Source organism: Lissotriton helveticus, chromosome 2_1, assembly GCF_964261635.1.
Source record: "Lissotriton helveticus chromosome 2_1, aLisHel1.1, whole genome shotgun sequence".
In the NCBI taxonomy this organism is placed as follows: domain Eukaryota; kingdom Metazoa; phylum Chordata; class Amphibia; order Caudata; family Salamandridae; genus Lissotriton; species Lissotriton helveticus.
In genome coordinates this window covers 1,250,038,958-1,250,064,119 of record NC_136059.1, presented here as the reverse complement: position 1 = coordinate 1,250,064,119, position 25,162 = coordinate 1,250,038,958, and the positions used below count along the sequence as shown (strand labels likewise).

The following is a 25,162-nucleotide window of genomic DNA, read 5'->3' as shown; positions in this document are numbered from 1 at the left end:
ACTAACCAACACTTACTCTACTTTTGCCCTAAAAGTATTATGCGTTGTAATGGTATGCGTTGTAATGGAATGCGTTGTAATGGTAGTTTTTGAAAATGCATTGTAATGGCATGCGTTGTAAAAATATGCAATGTAATGGTATATGCGATGTAAAGACTGTGTTGTAATTGCATGCGTCCAGATTTATTACAACCGGACTATCTAGCAGTGACGCTGTGGGAATCAAGATACATTGTAGCAGAGCAGTGAGCTGCCTGCCAGTGGCCCGTAGCTCAACTGTGAGCGCACCAAGCCTGCACCAGCAGCGCATGCAGGTCACGGGTGACGCACTGATAGCTGCCACACTACTCAGCTTTAGGCAGCATTTTAGCAGACACATAATTTGGCATGCATCATATGCATGACAATGCATTTCAGTGCGGTGATGAGGAGAACCATATTGAAATGAGTTAGTCTAACGCCTGATAAGTGGCACTTGGCAGGGCTGCAGAGCTTTTCTATCAAGACATCCATCACCTGGCCCTTCCATACCTAGTCATTGCAGATTCCTGGCAGGACTTCAGGCTTTCTAGCAGGCACACAGAGGCCATCAGAAAGGTCATAGAAAATGTGGTCTGCTTTCAGACACTCCCAGTGCACCCTCAAACTCCTGGAACTGGTCCTTAGAGAGCCCCAGTAAACTATCAGAGACTTTAAGGCTCCGTCAAGAGTCAGAAAAGTGCAGTTGGTCATTAGATACCTGAGCCAGTAACACCTTAAGACACCCCAACTAGTCATATGGTCGTCATAAGGTCCTAGCAGATGGTGTACAGTGACACTCAGCCTGCCTTGAGAAATCTTCACCAGGACCTCAGAGATTCTCAGCCAGCGCGGGGGCACGTTCATTCGGCCTCCAGACATCCCTACCCTCAGTCAAAAAGACATGAGCGACCCTCAGAGACCACAAATAAGCCACTAGTCTGGCCCTTCCATTTACCCTTACAAACACCCAGCTGTCCCTCAGGTTGACTTCAGAAACCATCAGATGAAATTAAACAATCCAGACCTGCTCTCAGAGACCCTTGGTGAACATTTCACACACTCCATCTACCACTCAGAAGTGTAAGCTTGCTCTCAAATGCCATCAAACTGCACTCAGTCTCTGCTGGTCCTTAAAAACTCCCCTCGGTCATCAAATGACCAGATACCTCCAGGATCCACTTGAGACCCTCAGATACCTTCAGGATCCATTTGAGACCCTCTCCATGTCTTCAGATGGGATGGATCCAGCTACTCCTTATACTCCCCCAGCCAGCCCTCAAAGATCCACAGCAGTTCCTCAAAAGACTCGTCACACACTCAACCGGCTCACAATGCTCTCCACCAAACAAAATAAGCTGACATTCAGAGAGCGTCATTAAGCTTTCAGGCATCCCCACTTTGTTCTTAGACACCCCTTTAGGAGGCCTCATGCACCCTTAGATATCAGGCTCGCAACTGGAAAAAATCTCCTGATCGTCAGTGACTGTGGAGGGATACTGCCTGTTTTATCTTCTCCAGTGAACTCAAGATCAGGGGAAGATCAAAGGGGTAATTGGTGTCACAATGTGTCTCAAAATCCCAGCAGACATTTTCAAACAATGGAACATTCTAGAATGCTTTTTTGTGATTATTAGTGATGTAGGACTGGGGAAAGAGAACTGCTTTTTTCTCTTCACTGGATGACTCCTTTAATGACCCGCTGCCCTGCAAACTCTGATAGCCAAATAAAGAATTAAGGCAGCTAGACGTAAAAGCTGCAATACCCTACAACTTACAGAAATGGCCTAGAAATGGCCCACAGGGCTTCCAGGAGCTAAATCAAGAAATCATTATGAAGGTCCACCTTTGAGCCTAAAAACCTTGTCTGGGAAGGAAAACGTGACCAATGGTCAGGCACAATACTGACACAACAACAGTGGAGTGACAATGAAAGGAAAAGTGCTGGTGGAAATAACACAACTTTTTTAGGGTTCCTAGAATCATTTTCTGAAACCTAACACAGAAAAAAGCAGAGGTTCCAGTTAGCGCTGGATGAAAGCTCTAGTGTGTAGCAAAAGAGTCACCTATCTGACTGGGGCAGGGTAAGAAGAGGGTGAGGCAAGACAATCATGTAAGATGGATCGGGCCCCCTCCTCCATCCCAAATAGCCCTTGATTTTCCCTGACAGCTTACTCGACAGCCCTTGGGGCAATATTACGCGTCAATCCAGAATCTGAAAAATTGATACCCAGGCTAAAAACTCAAAACATGAATGCTGTGGCGCCACATTTGTTCCTACTAATCCACCTGTGAATCATAGCAAAATTCAAATGAAACACAACATTCCGGCGGGCTCATGGCAAAAATCCGCCAAATGTAGACACACTCAGGACACAAATCAGGAATGTACTTTTTTAATATTCAACTTAAACTTTTGTACAGCTCATACATCTGAAATGATAATGTTACAAAAAACTGTATATAAATTAAATATCACTTCATTCAGTATCTACAACTCACGGACCCTATCCTTTTTTATTTAGTTCCCAGTATCCTGGTCGAGTACAAAATAGATCTCAAATTAGTCAATTTTCACAAAGTTCTTGGTTAGTGAAAAGCACCATCTTAATGGTCAGCAAGGGGGTTTGAGGTGCGCTTTGTTAGCCTTTAACATTATAAAACACATGTTATTCCAAACTACTGATACAAGGTGTCAAGTGCAAGGAGAGGTTTAATTACAAAAAATGATTAAGGCATTTATTTATATAAATAAGGCTGCATAGTCACATATAGCAATGTGCCCTGAGATTTAAACTCTTAAATCAAGAGAGTACTCACTCTTTCTGTTAATTTTCACAGATTTGGCAATTAACATAATGAGGCAACAAAACGGATATTGGGTGTAAGGCAGAAACTTCTAACACACTTGGCATACAGCCTACATTGACAAACACGCTCAGCCCTTTCAAAAGGCTGCAATACAACATGTCCGGTGCTTGGCCTTAAGTTAACTTCTTCATGAAGAGCAGCTTCAGATATGCAATGGTGAGAAATATCAGTGTCATGCATGCCAAGGCCAGGTGGTTCTGCCACAGACCCCATGAACTGTAGTCAATGCCCTGCTGATTTAAGTAATCTTCTCCGGTGCATCTGGAAGTCAACAGAGAAACAAGCGCGTTAACAACCCATTTCCGCTTCGTGGCGCACTGTTTAAATATGGCACGCTGGTGTACGTTATCACATTTAAATCGCATTTAACATACGGATCAAGCAGAGGGTTAAGAAAATAAATCACTGCATGTTAAGTGCTTATTAAGCTGTAGAAACTAGCAGACGTCAATTATTTGCAAACAAGCAGCATATTGGCATGTTAAAACACGTGCTGACTGAAATGACGCGCTACGTGTTGACAAATCACGTGCTGTTATTTTTTTCACGTATATGAATCTAGTTAGGGGATTTTTCCATTTAATACACTCTTAATACTATTCATGTATAGCTTGGCCAAAGTCAAGAAACTTTGGCAGAGCCAATAGGTCTGGTGTAGGCAGTCGACTTTGTTTGACTTTGCCAATGCTTGTTTTGTTAACAAATTTTTTTTGTAAACGTTTCTTCCAAAACCCAGTTGAAAATCGTTGGTTGTGCATGTGGCGACCCTTTTGAATGGCTTTTTGTAATAAAAATGTCCAAAATCCGAATGGCTTTTTGTAATAAAAATGTCCAAAATCCATCCATGGGACAATCTGATTTTTATCAAAATATAAACCATTCAAAAATAGTCGGCCATGTATGCAGACCCATTCACACTCAGGAATATAATTCGCATTTCCTTCTTAGGAAAAAAGTAATGAGTTAAGCAAGTGATGAGCACTTATTAAGAGATGTAAATGACCTGATAGCAGTACTGGAGGAGCAGCCGGGCCTTTGGCAAAAAAATAAAACAAATAAATAAAAAGTAAACAACATTTTGTTTACAGCCAACATAAAGAATTATGAACGTGATGTGAGCATATGAAGTAACACGAGCAGCCTTTTAGCAGTCCTGGGGAACCAACCAAACCCTCGCCAAAATTAAAAAGAAAACAATAAAGCAAAAGTGATTACAAAAAATTACATAAAAAAAATACACAAGGGTCGTGGCAAAACGCGAATGGAGTGAGATGTATAAAGCTGGGTCTCCGCTCCACCGCGTCCTGTTAAAGCTGTTAATCCAGCCACCGGGTCCGCTAGATAACTCGCTTGGCGGAGGAGAGGGCATAGGCACTCCAGGCCCTGGAGAAGACACCCCGCTGTGCTCGGGGGCTCAGAATCGCACAACCCCTCTCCGGCGAACCTCTCCACCGCCATCTTGGGAGGAGGGCGCTGTTGTGGCGATTTCGTCGGGCAGCGGCTCTTGGCCTGGAGGTCGCGGCTGCCTGGGCAGTGCAGCGGAGGAACCCGTGTGCTGGACTCCATCTGCTGTGGAACACTTGAGACACCAGGGAGCGGAGCTGTGATTTGCAGCCTCCCTGGAGTTCCGTAATACTACACCCTGGGCTGGTCACGCTGAGGCCGAGAGGGGTAGCTGCAGTCCCCCGGGGCACTGGCGCAGTGAACTGTGATGTGTGCCTTCTCTGGAGGTGCTTTTGGGACTGAAGGAGTGGCCCCACTGTAATTGGGGGCCTTGTCCTCCGTGATCTACCTGCGACATGACCTGCCGCTGCCATCTTTCAGCAGAAGCACTGCTGCGGTGTGATTCATGGGTGCAGCCATAGGAATGGCGGTTGTGGCAGCTGAGACGGTGAGGCCCACGGGATAGGTCCTGCATACTGGAGGGGACCTGACTCTCCCGAAGTCTGTGACTAATACTCCACTGTATCGCTGCATGCTGAATCTGTGACACCCTTGCGGCGGGGTAGACTACACACCCTCGGAGTTCTGGTGCAGGGAGAGCTGACGAACGCCTGCGCCTTGTGCTGCCTTTACCGGGGAGGAGAGACATGGATGGATCGGCTCCCTGCAACAAACCATCACCACCTATGTCACTGTCTCTCTCTCCTCTGGAGCCGCTCCTCGTAGGGTTTGGATTTGAGCCAGTCTCCCTCCCCGCTGCTTGGGTGCTGTGCTCCGTACTCACGCCCTGGCTGGAGCTGGGGGCCCTGCTGGACTGGGAAGTAGATCGGTAAGAGCTCTGTGGACAGGGGGGGGGCCTTCCACTAGCCTTTTCGATCCTGAGACTCGCTGTGAGAGCTGGTGGTGGTGGGGGGGGGGGGGGGAAGCTCTGAATGATCTGCCGTTGCTGAGCCCATTTGCGGAGTGCTACGTTTTGAGTTTGGCCCCCAACAGATCTTGTCCAGAGTTCTGGTTGAGAGCAATGTGAATGTTGGTCCTCTAACCGACCCCACCTGGTTCTTACAGACCCACTGAGCAAGCTGCAAGTACAGGGGATAGCTACGCAAACTGGTATTGAGGCAGTGCTCCAGGGGGACTGGATGACTGCTGCTGAACTGTCCTGAGGCACCACAGAGTGGATAGTCTTGCCGGGGATAGGATAACTCCCCTTAAGCGAGGCCTGGCTGGGAACTGCTGGGTTGGTGGTCGCATCCAAACTCCCCTGCCATTCTCCTGGCCTGCTGTTGGGGTCGAACTTTGTACTTAGAGATAAAATAGACCCTGTTGTGCTACTCACCGACAGCTCATCAAAACCTGGGGGACGACCCATCTTGACTGCCTGGGACGCTGACACAGTTATCTATTTCGCCATGCCTCCTAAAAATAAAGCCAACAAAGACTCCGATACTGCTTCCTCCCGAGACAACACGGTAACGTCCCTATGGTCCAAAACCAATGCACAGATACAGGAAGCCCCTTTTCTTTTACTTACTGCACCAGAAAAGGCCAGCTCGGAAGTGCCAATTACTCTGGCTTTCATGGCGTCATTTCTCCAAGAAATTAAAGATGAAATTGGATCCCTTAAGCAAGATTTCAAAGCTGGGTTGCAGGACATTCGACGGGGGGTCACGGAGATCGGTGGAAGGATAGATGACCTTGAGCGCACCATGGACGCTAGATCAGAAGACCACGAAATTCTATGGAGGAAAATGGCGGATCAAAACATAGCTCTACAGCTGAAGCAGGAGGATCTCGAAAACCACTGTAGGCGAAACAACCTGCGAATCAAGGGAGTCCCCTTGGGAGCGGAAGGAAAGGACATCACGGCTTACACTGCAGATCTCCTGCAGGCCATTAGAGAGAATGAAGAAGCCTCTCCCCCTATGCTTGATAGAGCCCATCTTGTCTCAGGCCCTCGCAATCAGCCCGACTTCATCCCAGACATACTTACACGGGTTCACTTCTTTACCAACAAAGAAGCGATTCTGAAAAAGGTTCAGAGTCAAGTCTCTTTCGTTCAATGGTCTCTCACTCCTGATCTTTCATGACTTAGCGCCGGCTAAGCTCCGAAGGAGGAAAAACTACAAATCGGTCACAGACAAGCTCAGAGATCTCAATATCAAATATCAGTGGGGCCACGCATTCGCCCTGATGTTTACCTGGGAGGGTAAACGAGGCACTCTTCGTTCACTGAGAGAAGCAAAACTGCTCTTACAGCTACCGCCGGAATCTGAGGGGGATGATCTACCGTCTCCTCGAGGGCGCCCGGGTGTACCCCTACGTCCGGAATGGTCTACTGTTATGCTGCCTAAGTACAAGCGATGCCTGCAGGAATCTTGACAGTGCAAACAGGAAATCATCAGTCACATTCACTCCCTGAGTGATTTTTCTCTGCAGTCTCGCTCACCGGACCATAAGGACTAAAACGTCCTGGGAGCATCCAATCTCTTACGCTTTTTGCAGCTTATCTTTGCGTTCAAATGTGAGCATTTGACGTAAACTTTGGATACAACTGCCCCAGCCTCACTTGTGCCCCAACGAGAGCTGATCTATTGCAAGAGCGCACATTTAACCCCCGGAACTCACTCACTATGGGGGTGAGCCTTTAGACACTACTATAATTAGTCTTGGCGTGGACCCCCTTGGAGATGACCTGGTGGAGGGTGACTCTTTCGTTTACTTTGTCTTGCCACAGGCCGATGGAAGAGGGGACCCACAAACTTCTTTGCAACTGCCACCCACCCTTCCTCAGAGTCCCTCTAAAGAGTGACTTCTCCTGAATGGCCCTTCTTATGGATGTTGGGCTGTTCCTGGTAGACTCTGACATTGCATGGCCCAGTTGGCCATTTGTTGGTGTGTTTTTTGCCTTTCTTTCTACCCTATTCCTTTGTTCCCCTCTCCTGGATCCGCTGCTGCTGGAGAGATGGGGTCTGGGGGAATTCAATCTTGGTTCTTGAGGGATTGCAGGGAGGTACTCTGCCCGTTCAATAGCTTGTGATGGGCTTCCAGCCACATAGCTTTGTTATGGGGCTCAGGGAGGGGAGTTTATACACCCATAGTGTTGATGTAAGGGCTGTTGCGGGCGAACCACCTTTTTGGACTTAGTATGACCAACCCTATTCAGTTTCTTTCACTAAATGTTAAGGGGCTCAACTCCCCCAATAAGAGACATACAACCTGGAGATATTTAGTCCAACAAGACCCTGATGTCCTCTTCCTGCAAGAGACTCATTTGCTGTCCTCTGACACTCGCCTTATGTCCCACCCCAAATATCCTACTTTTTTTAAAAGTCCAAATGTCTTGGGGTTGGCTGTCTCTGACCCTCGTAAACCTATATGCCCCCAATCAAAATTAGGATGCATTTTTACACCTACACCATGGCGATCTCTTGCACGATGCCGATTATACTTGGGGGGGACTTTAATTTGGTATGGAACCCAGAATGGGATCGCACGGCACAAGCGTATCAAAGCGATGGGGCTATGTCTGCAACGCTAAAAAACACTATTACGAACTTAGGTTTAGTTGACACATGGAGACATTTGCACCCTGACTCCAAGGACTACTCTTTTTTTGTCTCACGCACACCAGTCATATTCTCGTATTGATTATTACTTTCTCTCTCTCCCTCTATTCCATGCACTAGTCGGCGCGGAGATATCTGATATCTCCTTATCTGATCATGAGCATGTCTCGATATCTTTACAAACCCAACCCTCAGAGAGTCCCTACCTAGATGGAAATTGCCTCCTCAGCTCCTCCGGGAAGCTGTTGATGTGGCGGATGTTCGAAGGAAGATTGAGGCCTTTTTTGTCGCAATCGACCTTACTGACACCTCCGAGGCCATCCAGTGTGAAACTTTTAAGGCCACCAACTGTGGTCTTATTTCATCTATATCTATAGCTAGAACCTGTGATTCCCGATTACTGGAGACCTCTCTTTCCATGGACATTAAAGCCTTAGAACGAAAAGATCACTTAAGACCATCTCTCCGCAATAAACGGCTACTCGCTGATCTATGAGGTCAACTGCGTTTACAACGCACTAATAAGGCGGAGAGACTCCTGCTTGCCCTTAAACAGAAATTCTACACTGGGGACAAGGTTGGGGCATGCTTAGTGTGATGCCTTCGACCTTGAACCACGAGATCACATGTCGCCAAACTTATACGTCCGGGTGGTACATGGGCTATTTCGGAGTCTGATAAATGTTTGGTACTATCAAATTTTTATAGGGAACTTTATGCAGATACACCCTGCACTTTTGAGGCAGACACTGATTTTTTTGACTCTTGCTCTTGGGACTCTATCAATCAATCAGAGTACTTGTAAAGCGCGCTAACTACACGTGAGGGTCTCAAGGAGCTAAGGGGGGGCAGGGGGGGTGCCGGCACTGCTCAAAGAGCCAGGTCTTGAGGAGTCTTCTGAAGGCGAGTAGGTCTTGGGTCTGCCGTAGGTAGGTAGGGAGGGTGTTCCAGGTCTTGGCGGCGAGGTAGGAGAAGGATCTGCCGCCCGAGGTCGTTCGTTGGATGCGAGGGACAGCGGCGAGGCTGGCAGAGCGGAGCTGGCGGGTGTGGAAGCAGAGTCTGTTGTTCAGGTAGGCTGGTCCGGTGTTGTGGAGTGCTTTGTGTGCGTGGGTGAGGAGCTTGAAGGTGATCCTCTTGTCGACAGGGAGCCAGTGTAGGTCTCTCAGGTGGGGGGTGATGTGGCTGCGGCAGGGGACGTTGACGATCAGTCGGGCGGAGGCATTTTGGATGCGTTGTAGTCATTGTAGGTGTTTGGCTGGGATTCCTGCGTAGAGTGTGTTGCCGTAGTCCAGTCTGCTGCTGACGAGGGCCCGTGTCACCATTCTTCTTGTTTCGGTCAGGATCCACTTGTAGATTCTGCGAAGCATGCGGAGGGTGTTGTAGCAGGAGGAGGAGACGGCGTTGACCTGTTTAGACATGGAGAGGGAGGAGTCGAGGATGAATCCTAGGTTGCGTGCATGGTCGGTGGGTGTCGGTGCTGTTCCCAGTGTGGTCGGCCACCAGGAGTCGTCCCAGGCTGAGGGGGTGGATCCGAGGATGAGTACCTCCGTCTTGTACGAGTTTAGGTTCAATTGACTCTCATCATGTGAGACTGATGGAAGATCCCTAAAAACACACAAAGAAATTGCGAAGGACCAGAAACAGCTTCCAATGGGTAAGACTCCGGGCCCCGACGGTCTTCAAGTAACCTTCTACCAGGTTTTTTATTCCCAGCTTCGCGATCACATGCTGCATCTTTTCAATAGTTTCACGGACATCTCGGGCCATACCCCAACAATGTCTGAAGCGGAGATAGTACTTGCCCCGAAACCAGGAAAGGACCACTCCCTGCCTTCCTCCTACCGCCCCATTGCCCTTTTAAACACTGATGCCAAGATTTATAAGAAAATCCTGGGGAATCTTCTGGAGCTTCATCTTCCGGGTCTCATGAACACTGACCAGGTAGGGTTTATCCATCATCGCCAGGGGGCAGACAACATTCGCCGGATAGCGCATCTTGTGGAAAAAGCATGATATAGGAATATACCTGCTTGCTTGGTGTCCCTTGAGGCTGGGAAAGCCTTTGATCGGGTGGATTGACAATTCCTTAAAGAGGTCCTACGGGAAGTGGGGTTGGGCCCCGTCATGGTTTCTAGATTGACGGCGCCCTATGCGCGATCCACCACTCTCATTCGCCTTAACGGACGTCTCACTGCTCCCATTCCGATCTACCGCGGCACCAGGCAGTGCTGCCCGCTATCCCCTTTATTGTTTGCCTTGGTAGTGGAACCCCTGGCCATCGCCATCTGATGCGACCAGACAATTCAGGGTATTCCTATGGTGGTCTATGACCATAAAATCTCCCTCTTAGCAGACAACCTCCTCCTCTCCCTCTCCTCCCCGGCTACTTCCCTTCTAGAGTTAGCTACGCTCCAGCGTTTGTTTGAGGATGTGTCGGGATTTCAGATTAATCTCGCCAAATCTCATGCCCTTAATCTTACTCTTCCAGCCTTGGAGGTCCAGGATTTGCAAGACCTGATCCTGTTACAGAGGTCTGACAAGTCAATACGATATTTGGGATTAGACTTGACTCCCTCGCTTTCATCCTGGACCTCAGCTAACTGGCCTAAATATAGAGGTGCCATTCCGGAAGAATTGCGTAGGTGGAGAGGCCTTCCCTTGCATGGTTAGGACGTATTAACACTATATAAATGTCGCTTCTCCCTAAGATTTTATATTTATTTCAATCCCTTCCCACTCCAATTCAGCACTCTGATATCTTGTCTCTTCAACTTGATTTTACCAATTTTATATGGGGAAAATTCCGGCCGCGCTTCTCTAATAAGATTCTGATGCTACTGCAAGACCGGGGCGGACTGGCATCTCCTAACCTTTTGGAGTACTAGAGGGCCTGCCATCTCCGGTACATATCGGAGAGGGTAGTTTGCAAGAGTGAAAAACATTGGTTCCATATGGACCGAGCAGTATCCTGTAGACCCTTGTGGGACCTGGCTCGGCTCCCTTGCGGGGCCTGTCCCCGTAGTGCATACATAGCCACCCCCAGGAAAACAGTCCTAGAGATATGGGATAAATTAGCGGTCTCTCGGGGTCTGACTACATTACCCTCCCCTTACACTCCTATAGTTCACAATCCCATGTTCCCCCCTGCAATGCAATCTCAAACATTTAGTGCGTGGTCAGATGGTGAATGTCGGGTCATTCAGGATCTGTCCAAGGCGACAAACTCCTACCTTTGAACAATCTAGGCAAGCTTTTCACCTTATGGAGGGGGCTTGGCTGCAATATTATCGGATGCGCCACCGGCTAATCTCCCAGGCTTACACCCAAGGAGCTACTAGACAACTCACTGCTTTTGAATCCCTAGTTCGCAAATTTGGGGGGTCGAAGGGTCTGATGTCCCACACTTACACTGTCTTACAGCACTCGCATCTACCCACTCCCCATACATATCAGACACGATGGGCTTCGAAGTTAGGTAATGACATATCCCCAGAGAGCTGGGACCGATTGTGGCGGGACCATCCTGAAGGTATAGCATAGCACTCTGCAACGCGAATCGGCATATAAACTCAAGATGCGATGGTACTTCACCCCACCCGACTACAACAAATGTTTCCAAACTTCCCCCCGACGAACTGGAGATACCAAGGTGACAGAGGGGACTTTATTCATATAAGGTACGGTTGCCCGAGCCTCACAATGTTTTGGAAAGAGATTCTTACCCATATCAAGGATGTAGTAGGCTTTCCTATTCCTTCCTCTCCGACAGTTACCTTATTGGGCATTAGGCCCTTGACATTGACTGCTATGACGTAGATGGACTGGCAACGTACATGGACTGGCACCTGATTTTACACATTAGGAGCTGCTAGGGAGTCCATAGCCTTATTCTAGAAGAAACCACACCCTCCCCCTGTAGCCACATGGTTTCCCTGCTTATGGCATGTCTTAGTCCTTGAACTACTTACTGCCCGTAGCATCCACAAGGATGCTAAATTCACCTGCACCTGGCAGCCGCTTATACACTATTTCTCCAAGATTGAATATTCCCATCTGGTCCCCCCTCGATTAAGAGCTTTGCAATTATTCGACAACCCTCTAGAACCTTACTTTAGGGGTCGGCAGCCGGAATCTGCAATGCTGTCAACTTTTTTGTTTTTCCCAAGTTTTTATTAAGGAAGTTACAACACAACAGTACAATACAGGATAGAAGTTCTGTGCTAAGACGCAGAGTAGCAAGGTACATTCCATGATAGTCATATCAAGTACAGTGAGCGGCAAAATGTCAGCAATAAAATCTTGAAACAATATCCTGGCAGTGCGGGGGGCCAGAAGCGCAGGGACAACCGGGAAGAAAACAGTAAGGAGCTCGGCACAGACCAGCACCGGCCGGCTGCCTCGGGCCAAAGGCCAGCAGGGAGCGCGGGAGAGGCAATGTCAAGAGGGACCCATCGACAGCAAAGGCACTGGGGAGGAGCAGAAAGGGGGTCACGCACTGGCCATCTCCGCGGGCACAGGGCCGGCGGGGAGCGCAGGGGAGGCAGCTCCGCTAGGAGAGGAGCGGGAAAGGAGATAGGCGACTAGGGGGCCCCAAATAACGACAGGTCGAAATCTAGCAGGCAACAGGCCCCAAAATTCAGAAAGGAGCGTCTGACAGCGGGAGGCATCCTCCAACCAACTCGTAACCGCAGGGGCAGGCCGACGGCCCCAACACATAGCAACCCTGCGCCTGACCAGCACCAAGAGCATCAAAATCAGCCGGCACAAAGCGTCAGGGCAAGGTTTAACGAAGCCGAGAAGACAGAGAAGGGGGTCCGGACGAACTGCTGGCAGTGCTGTCACCTTGAGAGAAGAAGCTTCACCTCTCTCCCTCTTACGAGGCACCTGTTTCCCCCAACGCCAAAATAATTTCAGCTCATCCTCTCTTTCCCCCCTCCCTGATGAGTGTTTGTTTTCCCCCTATCTGTTTTAAAATTGTAGATGCCCCCCTTTGGTCTAGGGACCAGAATATTCCAACGATTAGAGGACAGTGCGCGTGCATAGGGGCACCAAACATAGCCTGACACTTGCCATTCAATCGCTGTGACAGCGGTAGAGCCCCATATAATTCTTGGATTACTGAGTGCTTTGCTTGGACTTTTTCTGAGATGAGGAGTCTATCAGGATAGTCTGTGAAGGGATGGTAACACACTACTCCTTTCTCATTTCAGTTTGTCTTTAAGTTGATGACCTGGGGGGGGTGATGAATGGGATGCGCTCTGTCTTAAACGTTTTTACAGAAGCACTGTGCTATTTAAAATGGATTGTGGTCTTATTCTGATGTTCTTGGACAGGGATATAGGACTTCAACCTGTTTAGTTTTCGTTGTCTGTTATATATTTTCAATAAACCGATTTAAAACATAAAAAATACACACACTGAGCCAGTAGTCGTTGGCACAGAGTAGAACACATTTTTCTGTGGAAAGTCTACATAAGGGAAACCAGTGGCTGAAGAGGGCTGACCCTATGTGGCATTTTGTGGTGCTAGAAGAAAAATGTGAGTGACAAAACTACGGCCAAAGGATGAAGATGGTTATAACCAGCTGATTATTGGGTGCATTATTTTCGTGTGTGTGTGGGATGGGGTGTGCCCGTGTGTTTGTGTGAGTGTGTGTGTAATTCCACCAGAATGAAAGCGCCTAATCAAAATAATAAAAATGTAGTTTCTTGCACGTCCGCAGGTCATAACATGTCTGCATTGCAGCATGAATGTGTCCTACAATTAATTGTGCCTGGTGTGCATGTTGTTCTTCACACACCCGTAAAAAGTCTGTAGAATGTAGTGTAGATTATTTTCATAACAAAGTGCAACCTATGCCAGGACAGAAACGGAAGAGGATTTCCCCCATGAAAGACTGAAAAAGAAAAGGTTACGGTTAAAGTGGCAAAATATGTCTGGTATTTCTGGACACTGCGTGGTCCTTTAGCTGTTTAGCATTGGACGTCCATCCAAAAACATGTTATAACCATCTCAAGATTAATTTTTATGCGTGGTCACGCACTGTGGGTATCTTTCAAATTTTTTTGTTAGGATTTAACAAAATACACCCAAAGATGCCATCCCAGATCAGCAGTGTGCATCTGCAGCGACCATCACCACCAATGAGGAATAGTTCAGGCACACTTACCATTCATAAAACATGCTTATTTTATTTTGGTGTAAATCAGTTCGGTAGTTTTTGAGATAGTCCGTTTAAAAAAGGTGCTTAGCAGGATTTAAAGGGTGAAAACATTTGTGTATATGTGCTATTTAAACGCTTGAGTATCTTCTGTCAATCACATTTTGAATTTTTCTGCATAATGGATACATGGCTGGAATAGGGCTGAACATTTTATTTTTCGGCCATCTTGAAATTCATGAGTCAGCGCTGAACCAAGAGTTTCCCCAATGAAAAACAAGCATTTGCAATGCAATCGGTCTCGCCTTTGGGACGTTATATGTATTTAGCTATGCAGCACATTAGCCTGGGCACTGAAACATCTACTATTCTTCAACATGGTGGGAAAGTAAGCACCAAACTGCGTGACATGCCAGGTATGAGAACACATGGAGAGAAATATTGCTTTTCAGCGGGAAAGGGTATAGTCCAAAGCTCTGTTTTTAATATAAAATCATGGCCTTTGGTGGTCACATCATTGAATATACAAGATTTGAAAAAAATATTGTCTATGAGTGCTCATGGAAGACAATTTCTATGGACTGGAATCTAGAGAATGCTTAAGTGATTCTGGTATTTTACTGACTTCTGCTGGTCGTTTTCTATCAAGAAAGTTAAATAGAGGAAGTTGCCAGAAATTTTTTAAAAAGGAAGTCCCTCAACATAAAGAAATTCTGGTATTTTACTGACCTCTACTGATAGTTTTCTATCAAGACAGTTAAATAGAGGCAGTTGAACAGAAATAAAGTCCCTAAGCGGAAGCAGACAAGTCCTAGGGCTGATCTCCAGAGCCCACAAAGTACATATATATATAAGAATATACTAATGTATATACAAGAGGTCTCGAATGCTCGACCTAATAAGAGGCACAGAGAATGGCGTCTGCTATGGGACGGGGGATTAGCAGCCCAAAGTCACATATACCAGGCTTGCACCCCAGGGGAGACTCTGTGTGATGTAACTTTCATGATGGTCCTGGGGTAAACTGCAACATAAAAGGATATCCAAAGGAAAGCTCAAGAACATGCGTGAAATTATACTAGAACAATGAGCGGCAGTAAATATATTTTCCTGTGTTTAAGATAGCAGTGAAAAACAACATTCCTTTTCAGATTACATTACCTGTACTTCTATTAATTTATTTAGTTAGTCAGAGTATTTATACAGCACAAGGCAAGCCAAATAGGCAGCAAAGTGCTACACAATCAATTCAAAATGCTCTGAAGTACAACATTTCACATTAATGGCCATGATGTCAACAGCATTGTGGTCAGGATGAATGTGGGGCACCCATATAGAAATAGCCATGTTTCTGTAATGTACAGCACTTATTGAGGTCTATGGATTTAAAGTCTGGAGTGGCACAATGGGGAAAAAATAGAAATGCTGCCAGAATAACGAGCAGTTGCTGTGATTAATTTAAGCATTCTACCCATCAATTTTCCACCCATCACTTTTTTGTTTCTCTCACTGCAATGGCCGAAGTGCTATGGAAACGCCAATAAAGGCGAGAGGATGTGGTGCAGCGGCCAGAGCTTTTCGACTCGGGACCTGGTGTTCCGGGTTCAATTCTCAGCACTGGTGCAACATCCTGTGATTCTGGGCAAATCACTTAATTTCCCCGTGTTCATAGACAGCGCCTTGATATCCTCACAGGTGATACGCAGTGCTATATAAATCCACAAAGTACCTAATACATGGGTCTGATACCTCTCTGTGCCAGTGGACATGTACTCCAGCTTATTGACGAAGCCCACCCAGGGTAAAACCAGTAAGATGTTGCTTGTGTTGCCATTCAGACATGACATGGCCAGGCAGCTTGGCTAGGCTGGACTGATCCTATTGAAGCACGACAAGGCTGACTTGCATATGGTTGATTTCTGTCCAGAGTGGCAGAGTGAGCAAAAGAACAATATTACATCCATCAGCATTGCTTTTTTGTTTTTCTCAGTGTAATTACACTAATGGTGACCATCACATGGAACAATACACAAAGTGATTTTTTTTTTATTGTGCACTTATTGATCGATGTTAAATACTACTGAAAGTGTTAGAACATTACAACAACCTTAGAAGAATGAAAGGCTGACTTTTAAATTGCGAGCATTCAGCTTGCAAGCAAATACATTTAGTGACCGCATACTTCGCTGAATTCATGTACCACTAATTTAAATAGAGTCCTTCAGGTGGCACAAGGGTCTCGCCAACAAAACACATCAACCCATTGTGGAATCTTTCTAGAACAGCAACATGTGTCCTGCAGGTTACGCAGTTGCTTTGAGTTGCTTCAAACTTGTAATCAGCAGATTACAAATTTATCTCTGCAGCAAATACAATAGCCACCTGAGCTATGTTACCAGTACTATATCTTAAAACTGGAGAAACAAAGATCTCTGCGGCAGGTAGCTTATTCACCAAGCTTTCAGCAATTAGAGACTATGAGACCCCTAAAGTAAGCTAGAACATGTTTACTACACAGTTATCCTTGTTGAAAATTTCTTTAATGGCCGATCAAGAAAAATGGACTCATATGTACCAACAGATTGTAGTCTGGCTATCATTGGCTCTGCCCCTTAAGGATCCACCCTTCTGTGCCTCACATCCTTTTTGCCGGCCCAGCAATATGAGGGTCCCAGAGTACGTTTTTCATTAACCATACAGCAACTTTTTATCATTAACTTTTTTTCAGAGCAAATTGCAAAATATAAAATATGTATATTTTGGCAAATCATGCAGACTCATTTAAACGAGCTATATACTTAAGTTTTATTTTATATTTATTGGCAGATGTGTCGTTCCTATTAATGGTTTAAATATGAGTTGACCTAAGTACAAATACTCCATTTATGTTGGCTACTAATACATGACATGATAGAGCACTGCAGGCTGGTCAAGCCATACACACATCTGGAGAAGTGAACTTTGTTTACTTCAGACCCTCCATGGCCCAGACCTGCATCCCGTCATCACCTCATGCAGGAGGATGTCTGCTCCCGATCATGAATAAATCCCATGAATGTACATAATTACTGCATTGAATTCAAGCCTTCGAGATTGTCCCATCCCCTTCGCTAAGTCAAGAAGATTAATGATTGTCTACCTGGAATGACCTCTTTACTGGACCCAAGTGATGAGCACATTAATATGCAAAGCATAGTGCTCTTTGAAATTCTATATTCTTTCAACCTTTGAGAACCAGCTCTCAGAGACATGAGTCTGACCCCTCCAGGGGGTGTTTATTTCCCAGGTACTGAGAAGGAATCTTATTGTTTCATGAATGAAGCAGCGGAAGTGCAAGGCTCTAAATATTAATTTATGCATAATTATAAAAATCTGTGCATTGACTTAGACAATAATAGCCTGCTTTGTGTTACTAATATACTGTGTATTTTTCTACATGTCTGCCTGCCCCTGAAGCTGGCAAGCAGCTGGTCTGCATGTAGCTGCATGGAAACAGCATGTCAAGTGTGGGACCTGCAGTCTGTTTTGGCTTCTTTGCAAACAGCACCTCTCATGTAGAATCAAGGGAGTGCATACTTATGTAGCAAAGACAGCAAGACTACAACTTCCAGAAGGCAGAGTATTCGGACTTGCTGGAAGTGCTGCATGGCATGAAGCAACTTCTGAGCACCGAGCGCCTGTCAGGATCATCTCTAAAGGACAGGTGGAGGTGAAGCGGAGTCCATCACATGTTAGCACCATGCATCACCACTGATAGGCTGACAGGAGTCAGCAATACTCATTCACAACCAGAATTCCCTGTAAAATGTCAGTGGAGCTGTATAAGTGTTAAACACTACACATGACAGACGTCTGGTAGCGCTGGGTCACATTCAGACTATGTGCTAGAATCACATCTGAAAGGCCTGTTGGGCTGAGCAGGGTAAATGCAAATGTAAATGTCCAGTATTTGCAAAGCGTAAACAATTACCCGAGTGTGTCAAGGCGCTGGGGGCCACTGGGCTGATCTGCCGTCGGGGATCGAACTATGATCTCCCTGGTCCCGGAGGCAGCCACCCAGGCCGCAGCGCCACACCTCTTCCCTTGTCACTCACGCGTCAGGCAATGAAAGGGCAGCAGATGTGGTGCAAAGACAATCAAATCCCAAATACCCTTATATCACTGATTGACTCTTTCACAGCACAATGCATCATATGACTGCAATGAGTTGAACATAAAAAACAGAACACCCTCAGAAGGAGAAAAGGCGGACAGGCTCAGTGGACTCACTGGGGATGTAACCTGTGACCCTGGGGTCAAACACAGAGCCCTGTAACAGATGCAGTGGTTCACTAAGCTACCAACCGTGGCTTCACGTATACAAAATAAAACAACGCCTAAAATACATATTTTACTCCTACAAGGGTGGAGCTCAGAGACGTTTTAGTCTAAAACCTTCAGTGTCACCTCACCTCAAGGATTTTTGAAGTGCATATTTTTTGGCCGCTTATTTGGGACAACTATGAACTTCTTAATCGTTTTCATCTAATTAAACCCTCCTGATTGGTGAGTTTTAGAGAGTTGAGGAAAAGTCGAGGGGCAGAGAAACGAGCAATATAAATGTCAGCGGCAGAATTGGTTTAATTTACATTTTACAGCTAAGTTACCCCAACTTCTCTCCCTGCCCTCCCCTCACGAACCTCCCCCTACTTAAATACACACAAAGCCCCTCCGCAGGCCTAGAAAGGAAACAGCTTGAACCTCTGTTTATCCCCGTGGCTTCTCTGTGGATTCTGCAAGATGCGGAGAGTCATTTATCAAGCAGGCCCCGGTCAGAGGCACTACGGGGGCCAGCTGCCTGTCTGGAGGGCCCTCAGTGCTGCAGCGTGTGCACGGGGGAAGACGCCGATCGCCACGTCTCCGCCATGCTGCCCAAAAGTGCTGACATGACGTGTGCGGCTGACGTTGATGGATCAGCTGCTGTCTCTTTTCCTGTCCCGCTGCAAAGAGTGCGGAGAGCGAGGGGGAGACACAAAGGCAGTCGAGAGATTGACTCCTTTGTCAGGGGCTTTGCAGTTTTATGGGAAAGATAAAGCTGCTGTTCGGGGTGGTACAGATGGGACCAGCTTGGTGCAGTGTCTCATGCTGCTGAGAATCGAGTGAGGCAACGCCCATACGGTGCCCGTGGTCACGCTGCCAAGGGGCGTACAGTATGGCCATGGGGCACGCAACCCCGTAACTATGCCGGATTATTTATCGGATTCGGATAGGATGAAAAACAAGCATTTGCAATGCAAGAGCATTTATGCGAGACCTCTTGAATTGCAAAAGGGAGTGCGGGTGGGCGTAGTTAAGGCACGAACAATAGGAGTGGGAGGGGGCGGGAGAGAAGGCACGGACAGCGGGAGGGGTGGCAGGACACAAAGTAGTGCTCCGGAAATATGCAGTAAAGGGGCCAATAGCCATGGAAGGAGACATGGCTGCCATAAGGAGGCTGTAGCAGCCCTTAAACCAATCACAAGGCAGCATTTAGAAAGGCCAAAGTTACAAGCCAATGAAAAAGTGGGTGGGGCTTCCCTCACCTATAGTGTATACTGCATGCCTCGCAAAGTGAGTAGCGCATGCGCTGCATCGCTAGGCAAGACCTAAAAATTAAGGCCCTAATCAGGGAATCTAAGGGAGCACTCCAACGGCAGCAAAAGTATAGCGAGTCAGAGGGTGTCCATTGCAAGTCCTGGATTATGCAAACACCCCACTCACTCATATCAGCACATAGATTCACAATCAGAGTTTGAAAGAGGCGCTCCAATAACAGTAACAATAAAATTTGGCAGAGGGTGTCCAACACAGGTCCCGGTTTAAGCACACATCTCACTTACCCATATCAGCCTTCATGCCACAATTCGGGCTTGAGGGAGTGCTCCAATGAAAGCAACAGAACAGTGTGAAGGAGTGGTTCTATCTTATGCACACACCCCACTCACCCACATCAGCACTCGGGCCACAATCGGGGATTTGAGGGAGTGCTCCAACTGTAGCAAAATCAGTGAGGCTGAGGGTGTGCAAACACATTCCAGGCTTACACACACACCCCACTTACCTATATCAGTACTCATGGTCACAATCAAAGATTTGAGGGAGCATTACTATGGCAGCAAACGCTTAGTCAAGTGGAGGGTGTACCCAACAGTACAGTGTGGGATTGAACCAATCACAGAGATAAGAGAACAATGGATTGGAGATAGGAGGACAACGGACAGAAAGGAGCAGTGAGAACAATATTTGTCCCGCACATGTGCATGAAAGCTAAAAGTTAGAAAAGAGCTGAAGGTGCTCAAAATATTGAGGGCTGCTAGGGTGAAGGGAGGAGAGTTTTTAAGAGGGGACAGCAATGTGTACTACATGAGGGAAAACAGCATTTGCCACGCAGTCTTTATCACACAGGTATGGTTTTTTTTTAAATAACATACAGGTTCAGGGATGAGTAGAGGTATGGGGAGATATGGGTGATTTTAGAGTTTATGGGTGGGAGGAGATATAGGGATGTAAGGGTGATTTAAGGGTTCAGAGATGGGTAGAGGGAAAGAAAGGTAAGGGTGATTTCATACCAGATAGTCCTACTGGCATCCCTCCGGGGCCTGGATGAGAGATCCCAGGACTGCACTCACACCAGCATATGGCAGTCCAAGCCACATAATCACCACCAGGCCTAGGAGAATGGCAGGGGGAACCAGTACAATTCCCTCTCTCTGTGGCAGGTCACAACGCCGCCCCTCACGTTCTCCCAAGCTTGTGGTGGGCACTCACGCTATCCAGGCTCCTACAGAGAGGCCGCCACTGTGTGGTAACTCCAGCTATCTCCAACCCTCAGTCTCACATCGGCAGCAGGGAGGCTTGACGGCAGCCCCAAGCCTGGAGTCACTCACCAGGCCAGTCACACTCCAGGTCTCATCTCGTGGCAGCCGTCTTTCACGGGGCATCAGCCGCGCCTCTTAGACTTTCTGCTGTAGTCAGCTGGCAAGGCCAATCTCGTTCCTCTTGGGGCCTCTGAATAGGGGCAGAGGGAGCCTACCTGACCTGCAATGGATGTAGATTCCGATGCAGGAGGGTAGTACTGTTACACCTAGGGTAAAGGTCAGGTTAATGCTATGGCTGGCGGAGCCTTGCTAAGCGGCAGCCATCTTGCTGCCGGTCTCTCTGGCGCCCCCAGGGGAAAGAGTTCTAGCACTACTTTTATCATATGCCACTGACCCATCATATCCAGGTTTTCATGTGTGTTTCCCTTCTTTTATGGAATGAATCTGTGGTAATGATCACAGTCAAGAATGGATATGCAAGAGTTCTGCTCAGTGTCACATTCTATGTATTATTTATGTTGACAAGCAGTTGATCGTTAAAGCTCCCCAAATTCCTGGGCCCACTAACTTGTCAGCTATTCATGGACTGACCTCATCTGAAGGTCTGTGCGTGGTATCAAACGAATGCATGAAGCAAATAATGTCAATAATCAAACTATAACCATCACTGTCAGAGACTGAACTGAAAAATGGGTAATGCTAGGCTTGGGAAAAGCAGTTAGATTATCCACTTTCTGAATAAAGAATAGAGATTAATCCTCAATTAGAATAAAAAACGTCAACATTAAGGAGCTTATAATGCAACTCTAAGCGACTTCGCATACATCGATATTTAAACCGTTATATAATTTCGGATTCTACATATTGTAATGTACTTACTTTCCATCCATCTTGATATCATATTGTAAGTCAAAGAAAAAGATCTTTGAGAAAACATCTTGTGTCCAAAAACGTATTTTTTTGTGTCACTTTTGTTGGGAAAACGGACTTAAAAAGCTTCCCCTGTTAGTGGGCAAATTGTCGCACTATCAAAGAAACATTTATATTTGTTTACACGTGCAACCATAGAATGCCCAATACATTTCCAGCCATTGAGGTGGGGACAGTGTGAGGGAATAATGTTTTTAAAAGTGGCAGACAAATCTAGATTTGTCAGAGGCACTGCTTCGATCACAGCTCTGGGTCAGTGGGCAGGCTGTGAACTTTTAAATTATGCCCTAATTCTTTTAACGCATAGTTGTTCAGGTAACAAGGGCTATTTTCATTGCTCAAAGCGCGTATTAGATGTATGATGAATGCAAATTAGTATGATGGGACATCTGTCTTTTTTGGTTGATGTCCTTTCACTGTCCTTGTAACGAGGCCCTTAGTTACTTGGAAACTGAATACATAACATGCTTGATATAGTACAATGAAAAAGTGCACTCACATATTCAAAGGACTGGATGCAGCGCTGCAATTCTCATTGATGCTTCGCATAACCACTGAGACGTTGGGGCAAAAATCTAATCCAGTAAACTCATTAACCTGTAGTGCCTTGTAGAAAGAAAAAAAACAAATGTATTCCGTGAATAACTCGAGTTTATTAAATTAATTAAATAGTTACATTTATATAGGACATTTACAGAGATCAATTGATAGAGAAAGCATGACATCAATTTATATAGGTGAGAAGGCAAAACAATCCTTGAAGAATTCTGGCCAAATTATGCTAAATCTAAGTAAGACAGCTTTACAAATCCCTTCAATGGGTCATGGTATCGGTGCAGTTATAGTCAGGAAATTGTGTAAGAGAGGAATGTAAGGTTCTACAGGAGTAGAGAGAACTAGGGGATCCCGAAAAGTGAACGTGAGATGCTGACTTTTAGGCAAGTAAATTCAGGAGCCAAATTCTAACTATAAAACAGATGTTGCCAAGGCCAAAAGTTCTAGCATTAGCTTCATACGTATTGGCTTTGCGGAAAGTTTTTATTTGTAATACAGTTTGGTATCAGTTTACTATTGAAACAAAGCAAAATGATACATATCTTGAAGCATTAAACGTATGAACAATTATAACAAAGAGCACTCTAAGATGGCCATCCGTGCTTGCATGTGAGTGCGGATGCATAGGCATTCGTCTTGTAATGGTGCTAATAAGCATAGTAATTGAGGAATAATTCCATCTAGAATACAAAGATCACTTCAAATACCTTCTACAACTAATTACACAAATAAAAGAATTCCAAAGTAAATTAATTCATGTAGTGATTGTCCCACACGCAAATAAAAGTCAAGTGAAGGCCAACATATATATTTTAATGATATGTTAATAAAACTTTGCAAAAACAAAAAATGGTACGTACAGAATTAATTTAAATGAGTTTAATATTGAAAACAATATATATTTATTTTTACATTTGGAAATGTTATTACGTCCATTTATCATAAAATATGTATTAGCTGTGTGTGTGTGTGTGTATATATATATATATATATATATATATATATATATATATATATACATATATATATATATATATATATATATACATATACATATATATATATGCATTAAATAAAATGTATATATATTTTGAAAAGTCAAAATACATTAATTAATTGTAACATTATTTCTTATGGGGTTCTATTTCAAGTCCTTGTCTCTATTGTAATGTAAAGGACAGTGTTGCAATCACAGTGATTGGCCATGTGTGGTGTTTGGGTCCTTTTTAGGTCTTGTGTAAGGCAGCGCATGCTCTGCATGTGCTGTCTCAGCGAGACCTAAAGTAATCTGTATGTTGGCTTAACCTCCATGTAATTTGTTTTTCCTCTTGCGATTGGTTTACCTGTGGCATTGCTTTCGTTATCTTGCTTTCTGTTGGCTGTTGAACCTATGCTAACTTCCGTGTATTCCCGAAGCAGCAGTGCCTAACTACAGTTCTCCTCCACTCTGCTGTGACTTGTTTTAATTGCCTGCAGTGTACCCCCTCCGTCTGCTAACTGGAGTCTCTCCTTTGTGGGATTAGCCTCTGTAACTAGAGCGGCAGCGCCGCGCTTTATGGTTGCTATAAATCACCTCATCTCCCCGTGGCTTTGCTTTGACACAATGGCAACACCAATGCAATCACACAAGCAAGATCTTGTAGCCCTGTGGGATGGCTATGGCGCTGTCTGGTGCTGAGGTGGCGGTCAGCCAGGTCTCCGTCAGGAAGGCGACGTCGGGGGCGGTGGAGTCTAGGAGGTCCCAGAGTTCGATGGCGTGTATGCGAGCGGAGCGAGTGTTGAGGAGGATGCAGCGGAGGTGGTTGGGCTCTCTGGTTGGTGGTTTGGTGGGCTGGATGCTGGTGAATCTGCAGTTCCGGCAGGCGAAGGGCCCTTGGGTGCGCTTCGGGGTGGCCTGGTAGCAGGGGTGGTCTTGTTCGGTGTTGAGTGCGTGGAGGGTGCTGGAGTCGTAGTACAGTCTGGTGTTGGGGGGGTGCGGGGTCCAGGGTTCCTGGCGCTGGGTGCAGTCCAGGCGCAGACGGGCTTACCTTTGGCGCGCCAGCGGTGCGCGCGCGTCCGCTGCGCAGCCTCCATAAGAGGCGAAGTGGGAGGGAGGGGCAGCTGGGAGGCGGGAGCGGGGCGGCCAATGGGCGAGGGCGGGGATACAGAAGGAAAAAGGGGGCGGGGCCGCGAGGGAGCACAGACGGAAAGCAGGGAGCGGGGGGGAGGGGCACAGAGGGCAGGGGCGCGAAGGAAGCGCCTGAAAAATACAGTAAAGCAGTAAACAAAAGCTAAATACAGTCACCAATAGCAGATTACAGGGAAGAAACGCAGGCAAAAGAAAGGTGGCAGTAACGGGGGCACAACAGCGGCGAACCCTCGGCAGCACTCGGGCGCCTAGGGAGACGTGCGGCGTGGGGAGTGACCTGTGGTCAGTGGTTGGCACCTCACTGGTGCCAACCACTATACTGAAGTTCGCAGGTTAACATATCCATAGTTTTACTGTTCAATTGCTATAAAATCTTATAATATGCTATAGTGTGCACTTTCTTTCTTTATTTAATTACCCCAGTGCAAACAAAAAACATAAATAAAAAACATTGCTACAATGCCAATAGCTCCAACTCCAACAAATGCGAGACCTAGTGCATTGCAAATGCTTGTTTGGTTGTAGACATTTAAAATGCAGTTTGTGAAGCAAGGGGCTTACTCTTTTGCAGGTGTCTGTTCCTCTCTAAACCCCCCGTCAACCCCCCTCCAACATCCCTCCCATTTATTAGTAAGTATTCACTATTGTCCAGTCA

The 25,162-nt window shown here is 46.3% G+C and overlaps 1 protein-coding gene across 2 annotated transcripts in view; it reads right to left on the bottom strand.

Moving 5' to 3' along the window:
• Positions 1-2,398: 2,398 nt before the first annotated feature.
• Positions 2,399-25,162, bottom strand: part of ABCG2 (ATP binding cassette subfamily G member 2 (JR blood group)) — a 662,915-nt gene continuing 640,151 nt past the window's right edge. For both annotated transcript variants that reach the window (XM_078676202.1, XM_078676203.1), the window contains 2 exons: positions 22,324-22,430; positions 2,399-3,150 (listed from right to left, as the gene is read on the bottom strand). In XM_078676202.1, coding sequence (XP_078532328.1) covers positions 3,003-3,150; positions 22,324-22,430 — 255 coding nt within the window. In that variant the 3' untranslated portion in view covers positions 2,399-3,002. The remainder of the gene's footprint in view (positions 3,151-22,323; positions 22,431-25,162) is intronic.